This window comes from Teleopsis dalmanni, chromosome 1 (genome assembly GCF_002237135.1).
Source record: "Teleopsis dalmanni isolate 2A chromosome 1, ASM223713v2, whole genome shotgun sequence".
NCBI lineage: Eukaryota > Metazoa > Arthropoda > Insecta > Diptera > Diopsidae > Teleopsis > Teleopsis dalmanni.
The window spans coordinates 216,051,999-216,061,951 of record NC_051846.1 but is presented as its reverse complement, the minus strand read 5'-3'; the positions used below and the strand labels follow the sequence as shown (position 1 = coordinate 216,061,951).

General features: G+C 35.0%; 1 protein-coding gene across 1 annotated transcript; it reads right to left on the bottom strand.

The window, feature by feature from the left end:
* Window positions 1-227: 227 nt before the first annotated feature.
* On the bottom strand, window positions 228-3,896 carry LOC119667259. The gene has a single exon (XM_038076549.1). It carries the CDS (start codon window positions 3,894-3,896, stop codon window positions 228-230), a length of 3,669 nt encoding a protein of 1,222 aa, XP_037932477.1.
* Between the last annotated feature and the right edge of the window lie 6,057 nt (window positions 3,897-9,953).

Here is a 9,953-nt window from a genome sequence, read left to right as displayed (position 1 = left end):
CAAATCAGTTGGATCATTGGACATTGGAGTCAATGTTCGTGAATTTAATATCGCTTCAATTTCCACCACTACTGTTTCGAGTTCTTCATACGTCAATGATGCTGTTGAAACGCTGCGTAGTAACAAATATTTTGCGGACTTTACGGATGCTTCCCATAAACCGCCAAAGTGTGGAGCCCTTGGTGGAATAAAATGAAAATTTATTCCTGTGGTACTGCAGGCAGAGATTATTGCTTCTTGTCCTTATTAGAATAAATGCTTTCTTCTAATTCTGCTAACTGGTTTTTGGCGTCTACGAAGTTTGTTGCGTTATCACTGTAAATATTCAAACAACGTCCTCGTCGACTTATAAATCGTTTTAATGCTCCAATGAAAGCATTTGTTGATAAATCGGTCACTAACTCGAGATGTACCGCCTTTGTAGAAAAGCAACAAAAGACAGCAATATATGCCTTTGTTGGCTTTTTGCCCCTCACCTTGTAGTGGATCCAAAATGGTCCGCAATAATCTACACCAGCATTAATAAAGGGTCTTGCAGGAGTTATTCTTGATTCTGGTAAATTGCCCATAATTTGTTGGCATAGTTGCGGACGTGCTTTGTTGCATCGAATGCATCGCTGAACTGTTGCTCGGGCTGTTGATTTACCTTTAATCGGCCAAAAACGTTGTCGGACTGTACTCAATAGTGCCTGCGGGCCACAGTGTTTGTTTTCTTCATGGAACATCACGAATAATAATTTTGCCAATGGATCATTGTATGGGATCAGCATTGGGTGTTTAGAATCGTATGGTAATGATGAGGCTTCTAAGCGTCCTCCTACTCTAAGAACATTTGCATTATCAATGAATGGAGATAAACTACTGATTGAACTAGATTTATCAACATGACCTTGTTTCTTTAGTTGTTTGATTTCTTCATGAAAATCATTACCCTGAATGTGACATATTATAGTTATTAATGCTGCATCCAATTCGTTGGCACTAAGTACTATATGTGTGGCACGTGACTCCTTTGATTTTCTTGCGTTGTTAGTGAATCTAAGAACATATGCTACTATCTTTTGTAACGTCTTAAATGAATTCTTGTGTTGAATCCTGTATATGAAATCTGCGTCATTGCTTTGAGTTGCTACAGCTACAACCTTCTTCTTCTCCAGATCGACTGGAACTTGTAATGATGATGAAAACCTTGGTGGCCATACTTCCTGCCTTCCATGCAAAAAGAACGGTCCTTGAAACCAGAGTGCACATGTTGACAACGCCCTTGCTGAAAGTCCTCTTGATAACACATCAGCTGGGTTGTCCTTTGACCTAACATGTCGCCACTGTTCAGACAGAGTTAAAGTTTGAATTCTTGCTACCCTGTTAGCTACAAATGTTTGAAATGATGAGGACTGTGAGTTGATCCAAGACAACACAATTTCTGGATCAGTCCACAAAAATACCGGCTGGTCCTTCTCTTGAAGATCGCTTTTCACTCTTGCTGAGAGTTCCGCTGCTAGGACTGCCGCACATAGTTCTAGTCGCGGTAGCGTTTGTTTTTTAAGTGGTGCTACTCTTGACTTTGCACATAACAGTCGCACTATTATTCTACCATCTTTTAAAATTGCTCTGACATATGCTGCAGCACCAAATGCCTTTTCAGATGCGTCAGCAAAAATATGTAGCTGTGTTGATGATGGAACTTCGCCTCTGAAGATATGTCTTGCCACCTGAAGATTTTCAAGAGTACTTAATTTTTCTCTAAATGTTGACCACGTTGTACGAAGATCTGTAGGAAGTGGTTCATCCCAAGATAATTTCAATTGCCATAAGTGTTGTATGAAAATCTTTGCTTTGACTATTACTGGAGCTATTAAACCAAGTGGGTCGAACAGTCTAGCTAAATCAGAACTAACGACTCTCTTCGTGATTATTCCTTCAGTAACCATTTTGACCTTAATTCCAAATAAATCTGCTTTGGGCAACCAAAATAATCCCAGCGTTTTGATTGACTCGTTATTATCATTAGTAAAATCTAGATTTACCTCTTGATCATCTTGAGAAATGTTTTTTAAAAGTTGAGGATGGTTTGCACTCCATTTCCGTAGGTAAAACTGATGCTTCTTTAAAATATGGATTAATTGCCTTTGAGCTTCAATAGCCGTAATTAAACTATCTGATCCACCGAGCCCATCGTCAACGTAGAAATTGTCACACAGGATTTGAGCTCCTAATGGATAATTCACCTTGTTTTTTGATGCTATCTTTTGCAGACATCTTGTTGCTAGGTAAGGAGCTGCTCGAGTCCCATATGTAATTGTGTTTAGCTGATAATAACGAATCGTTGAATTTGGACTGCTTCTCCAAATGATAAGTTGATAGCGTCGATCTTCAGGATTTATGAAAACTTGACGATACATTTTCTCGATATCTGTGGTGAAAACAAACCGTGGTCGCCTAAAACGGAGCAGAATTGAAAAGAGTTCACTTTGAACTGTCGGTCCGTTATACATTAAATCAATCAACGAGTGTCCAGATGTAGTTTTGGCTGATGCGTCAAACACCACTCGAAGTTTAGTAATTGTACTATCTAGTTTTAGTACGCAATGATGAGGAATGAAATATCTTGGAGTCAACATGGAATCCAAGTTTACTTCAGTCATGTGACCCAATCGCTCATACTCTTCCATAAACTGGACATATTGTTTCCGCAAAACATCATTTTTTGCTAGTCGTCGTTCAAGACTGATGAACCTTCTCCAAGCTTTTTCTTGAGATTCCCCTAACGTCAATGAGTTTTCCAGAAACGGCAACCTTACCACAAAACGTCCTTCTTTATTTGTATGGACGTTCTGCACAAAATGAGATTCGCATAATTTTTCTTCTTTAGATAATGTCCTTTCTGTTGTATTCACCTCATCCATTCGCCATAATCGTTCAATTGCATCTTCTAACGATGAGTTATTATCAACAACCTCCGCCCCACCGCCAAAAACTACACATAAAACGTTTGATTTGTCTGTATTTGATGCAACCTTGCCACTGACAATCCAGCCAAGTGTAGAATTTTGCAAGACTGGAAGCCCAGGAGCAAGCGTTAATTTACTTTTCTTTAACAGACTAAAATAGAACTCCGCACCGAGTAAAATATCAATTTTCCCTTGTTGGAAAAATGTTGGATCTGCTAACTGAATGCTGTTCGGGACCTTCCATTTGGAAATATCGTAGCTGCAACTTGGTTGAGGTGGAACTATATTTGGAAGCACAAACGCTTCGACTTCTGTAGTAAACCTTGAGTTAAGTGATTGCAATTTGATGTTAACTCGCTGCGTTGAATTTTTTTGCACCTTTCCTATACCTTCTATGCACAATAACGATTTTGTTATTGATATATTGAGCCTTTTGCCAAGACGCTCAGAGACTATGTTCACTTGCGAACCAGAGTCTAGTAATGCTCGGACTTCACTTGTATTTCCATTAGATGCAATTATTTTGACTCTTGCAGTTGGCAAGAGAACATAATCACGATGACCTGTGGATGTGTTTGCTGTCGCTGTGGTGACTGCGGTGTTGTACCCACTTGAGCTAGGTTGAATGTTCTGTTTTGTAACTTCCAAATGTAGCAACGTGTTATGCTTTTTATTACATTTGGTACAACTTCTTGATGAACATTTGTTCACCACATGATCATTTCTGAAACAGTTAAAACAGAGCTGTTGATTTTTCACCCAATCCAATCGTTGAGATGGTAAAAATTGCAAAAATTTACGGCAATGATACAGTGGGTGCCTGTCTACATTGCACAGTTTGCAATTGTTGTTTCCTTTAGAAACTGTTACAGCCGATGACACTGAGTTATTTCGATTTGCTTTAATTTTTATAGCCACCTTATCTTTTTGTTCTACAACTTCCATCAGTTGGAACTGTAGTTCTAAAAAGGCTAAAAACTACTGAATGTTTTGTATCTCTTTTGGTTTTGCCAGAGATTGCTCATATCTAATGAGCATCGCCCGATCGAGTTTTTTAATTAGTACCTGTAACAAAATTGGGTCCCAAAATGTCGTTTGAATGCCAAGATTGTTTAGTGCTAATAGACACTCTTTCGTTGTGTCATGTAAATTTTTAACTGCTGCCACAGTTGATGTGCCTGATGGCTGATTTAAAAGTTCATCGATTTACGTGGACGCCAAGACCCTTTTATTATTATAACGGTCTTGCAGTAATGTCCAAGCTGCCGAATAATTGTCCTCCGTTATGCTGAAATGACTTATCAATTTTTCAGCTTCACCTGTCACATGTGATTTCAAGTACCACATTTTTTGAGCACCTGGTAGTGGCTGATTGTCTACCATTTGTGTAAACAAGTCAAAAAATTGCCTCCATTTTAAGTAATTCCCATTAAAGCTTGGGATTGTTACCTTTGGCAATGGCAGTGAGGACCGCATGTTTGGTTCCGCTACTGTTGCTTGTTTCGGTTGTAATTGATCCAATTTTATGGACAATTTTATCAAACATTGTTGTACCAAATCTTCAATTTGGTAATACTCATCTTGATTGAATCCTGACATCACTGGATTTTCAAAGTTTTCCCATAGTTCATCATGCAAACATTCCAATTGGTTCCAATGTTGCATGATTGTGTTTGATTTAATTTCGTAATATTGAATTGGCTGTATGCCTTCGCTCTCTGACAAGCTCTCTACTAATCTTTTTAGAGCTGCCATTCGAGCAGATATTTTTCTTATCAAACCATTTGTCGTAGCCACTAGTTGCGGCTGTGATGCCATTTGGTTACTAGCAGCTTCACCAAAGTTGTCTGCTGCTTTGATCCGAATGGCTTCTGTCTTGAATATTTCACTGTATTCATTTGTTAGTTCTCTTATTTTCTCGTAATAAGAAGATGTAAAATACTCATCATCTGTCGGTTGATCGATGAGAGTTCTGAGCATTGTGTCAGTTTGTTCAAACTGCTTCCAAGCAACATCAAGCCGACGAAATCTTTCACTGTAGTATGCTGATGTTTGCTTGCGTTCAGCCGAATCCTTTTTGAAGTTCCTGATGATTCGCTGAATCTCTTCGCCCTTTTCTTTTTGGGCATCTATGAGTTCATTAAGAGTTGTCATTGATGATTTGTAGTTTTTTGCCAAATGTGCTTAAGAATGTTCTTCGAATGCTGAATGCTGAAACTTAACCGCTGACTGTTGATTGTTGACTGTTGCTGCATCAAACCAGTCCTGTGCTGCTGTCCGTTTCACGGGGTCACCAAAATGTACGATCAAACCAAAATGTCTGATCAACGTTGGAATCAACTATTTTGCAAGCACTGAACACTTGAATCCAGTACTTATGTTGATTCTATTTAAACAGGAAAACCACTGAGTACTTGAACCCAGAGATTTCGACGATTGTCCTAATTATCCTAGTCACTGAACACTTAAATCCAGTGAATAGGCGCTTTTGTGACGTAAATTCAGCACTTGAACTAAATTTACAAAGCTAAAGAAATGAATCAATCACGAATGTGGCTTCGCATCAATTCGATTGTCAAAAATTCAATTGTGCCCTTTATTTAAAATTGATAATTAATTTACAACAAATAAATTAACTAAAATAACCTTGAGAATGCATGCCAAACAATGAACTTATTGCAAACTGCAAGAGTGCATTTTCTTGCAGACGAAATTTGACGCTTTTGTTTTCATGTGCCAGCAGAAGCGTATGACGTATTTTGGGCATTGCATTGACAACGTTATTTTTTACACCAAATATATTTAACACAATTATAAATAAAATAACAAATTATTCATACAAAATTAATAAAAACAATAATATAATATAATATAAGCAAATATTCAACAAGTACCTATCCCAATTACAAGTGCACAACAAATGGAATAAAATAGAAGAAGATGTCGCACTTGGGCAGTTGGTGTTGATTCGAAATGAAAGAGTTGCAACTCACGTTGTGACGATTAGAATGCAAGCAACAACTTTGAAAAGGCCGACAAGTAAAATATCTGTTCTACAGATTGCCATTGAATCATGGCCTGAGACTGTAATGCTGCAATAAATCGTCAACACTATAGGAGAATGTTCATATATGAAATTATACTATTCTTGTATTTGTGTAAGTCACATAGACGGTGAAGCCGCTTGCGTTACACGTCTAGGTGAGAGAAATGTTTAGAATTAAGTCTTATTTTGTTTGTTAAAATGTTAATATATTAATACTCTGGTAACCACACGTTGAAACTACCATGTACTTTCTGCATGTTAGTTAATTGGGTAACATCTATGATTGCGGTTGTCCGAGATGTAGAAGTGGAAGTAGTTAACGAATAAATAAACAAAACGGTTGTACGATTGAATTTTGATGTTTGGCGTGTTATTTTTTGTTTAGTATTTTGAACAACTTCCATTACTGGTCAAGACACACAATCAGACTTGTCATCATAAACTCATTAACTGAACAAAAAAAAACTGATTAAAAAATAAACTCCGTTGATCAAAAATCTTCCATGTTTTCACCTCTATCTGCGAAAACATTGATCATGAGCTTAATGTATGATCGGAAATTTCCATTAAGTTTCTGCTATTATGCAGAAAAAAAGAAAGCAAAATACTGACCTAGTTATCTGTTGGTAACTGCCAATATTCGAAATATGTCATTCTGCAAAAAAATTAAATGTTCAATGGCTGAACTCAATAATATTTAGTAAAAACGCTTCCGCGTTGTATGCAGAAAATTATTTAAAAATAAATTAGATCACATTAACAATTATATCACGTACGAGGAAAAAGTTCGTAACCAATTGTTAATGAATTTTACGGTATCTAGTCAAAACTAGATACACAACACTACGAGTTCTTTTCAAAATCTTCTTTATTGTTTCTCTATGAAGTGCGGTCCCTTATGTTAGACTTTAAAGTGTCTAAAGATCTTCTTATCCATCTTATCGGAGACCGTGAGACACGGTGTGCTCCGGAAGATTTGCAGGATTTTCATATACCATTTTAGGTTACCTTCTTTTAATTGGTGTGAATTGGTTAGGCTTAATGACGCAAGGCTGCTCTTCTCCTGATCGTAAGATGAAATTATAGAAAACATTTTTTTTCTCCCCTTCTTTTTTGAATGTATCGGTTTTTAGCGACGCGCGATACTGGAATCTGGTACTACTAACCACTATGTTTCTAGACGTTTCGAAATCAATCAATGTGCTTAGCTTGCATATATCTAGTAGTTATCGCCAAAGCAACGATATAGTATTTATCGCCCAAGCAATGATATTGTTTGCGTACGAAGCTATGCTATTGCATATCTACAAATGTATGTATGCTATATAATAATTTAGCTTGCATATTTCTAGTATTTATCGCCCCCGCAACAATAGTAGTTCGATACGAAGCTATGCTGTATCGAAGCTATGCAGTAGCACACATACAAATGTATGTGTGCTACTGCCTATATAAATTTCCAGTTAACTGTCAACGAATGGTTTCGTTAATTATTCGTATTTCGTGTCGTCATTGCTCGTAACAAATACTTTATTTTTTCTGTTTATTATTTTACTGTTTAAAGGCATGAAAAATTATATTTTATTTATAATCATGTAAAAAAAAATATTTTCACCATTAACTGCAAAGAATTATTATTCATTTTCAAAATTTCAACTTAAAATTTTATTACGTGTTTTGCACATAAGAGTCTAACAAAATCACCATTTTGTACAGAGTTGCTACCGAAGTAGTGCTTATTTTATTTGTTATTTTGTGATATGCTTACAAAAGAAAATTCCTATTACTACATTACAATAATGAGCTCATTTTTGCAGCTAATAGAATATTTATAAATTCTCAAATTTATATAAAAGTCCTTTGTATGGTAAATCATCCACATAAGTGGCTATAATGAGCAAAGCCGTGTACGTGAAGAAGTTTAAGTTGGCTGCTGTTTGTATTTTGGTTTTTATATCACGACAGATGGCGATGCGCTGGTTAATTTTGTCGCTGTAAGTGTCATTTATAGATTGTTGCGTTCGCATGGCCATCTGTTACCAAAAGGTAAACAGCCTGTAGCTTATGAATTAGATAAGTAAAAAGAAGCACCTAACTAACGTTTTTGTAATTCATTATTGTAATTAATTATTGTTGTGTTAATTGAGAAATAAAGAAGTAAAACTAAAATTGTCAATTGTGAAATTTAGCTTTCGAACTTTCTAGTGAGCGGACGTGTTATTAAGCCGGTCTCGGAAAAATTTAAATTTCAGTATAAAACAAGCAAATAACAATCACTTTTAAAAGAATTACTTTTGTTATTAATACAAAAATAAAAAACAGAACATTCTCGGACAAAAAAACAATTCCTAAAAGTTAATAGTGCATAAAATATTAATTTGAAAATAGCGCGCGCTTTTTCGATTTTTGTTGATTTTTGCACAACTTTAATATAAAAAAACTCAAATAGCTGACAGAGACAGCAAATTATTTTCTAAAGCTCAAAATAAAAAAATAAGAAGTGAGCAAGCATTCAAACAAAATATCAGTGCGGTTTTGGGTATATATAAACAAAACAAAAAAGTGCTGATAGAGACAGCTAGTATTTTATTACAAACGTGTTCCACAAAAGCTGTAATTGGAAGCCCGCAATTCATCACAACACAACACAAGATACCATATCAAAACACAACAAAACATCAAAACCAACATACTTGCTAACATTGGATTTTGGAATTTAAAGTTATTTATTTTATTAATTATTATTATTTTTATTATTATTATTATTATTATTATTATTATTATTATTATTATTATTATTATTATTATTATTATTATTATTATATATAATAATTATATATTATTATATATTTTAATATATTAATAACTTAATATATTTTAATATATTTAATTTAATATATTTTATATTATATAAAGTATAATATTTTACACATTTTCGTTTTATTTTTTACATCTTCATTTTTATTTTTATTATTTTCTTCTTTATATTAATTTAATTTAATTTTACTTATATTTATATAGTTAATTTAACTTAATATCAATTAATTTTAATAGTAGTTAAATTAAGTAAATCTTATAGCACACCTGCTATTTGCATATATAACCACGTATGCAAATGAGCAATCAAAATCTAGAAAGAAGACATACGATAAGCATTCCAAGTAAGCGTTATGCTTATTTGGTATTAGACGCATCGAATACGTTGCCTCTGAAAACTACACAAACTGACAAAAGTTTGTCAACGATTGCACCTTCAGCAACTTCGCTTGCATTTTCCGACTTAGCGAGTCCAAAAAATAAAATAAAGGTCCAAACAGGCATGGAACGCTATGTAAATATGAAACGTAAACTTAGTCCTCAAAAAAGCAATTCAAAAGGTGCTAAAATAACTAAAGCTATCTAAGATAGTGCAACTACAAGCATTCTTTCTGGCAATAGATTTGCTGAATTAGCTGAAACCACAGAAGAAGCTAATCAGCCTATTAACAAAAATTTTAAACCGCCTCCAATCTACCTGCGTGAGCGCAGCTCAAATAACCTAGTTACAATCCTTGCAAGTCTGATTGGAAATAATACTTTTCTTATTGTTCCTATAACCAGGGGCAATATACACGAAACCAAAATCCAAATCGACACTGAAAACAATTTTAGAGTCATAACCAAATATTTCGAAGACAGCTGTCCTATTTATAAAGAACTGAAGCACAGGTTAGCTCTGCAGAAAGAAGCGTTGCGTAATCCTACAAGAAGCAACACCATTAAATTAGTTGAAGTACCTCAACCTTTAACTTCTAAGCCTGTTACACCAGGTGTTTCATATGCTAATGTCGTTAAATCTGACAAGCAACAAGCCCCTCCAGTTCAAAGTAATAGTTTGGAAATAGTGATCTCCACTCTCACTCAGAGCTTAACTCAGTTCATGTCAATCATGCAAACTACTCTTAACGAGATAGTTA

Bases quoted from the DNA above. Each gene is read 5' to 3' on its own strand.
- LOC119667259 (XM_038076549.1), bottom strand. From the start codon at position 3,896: ATGGAAGTTGTAGAACAAAAAGATAAGGTGGCTATAAAAATTAAAGCA.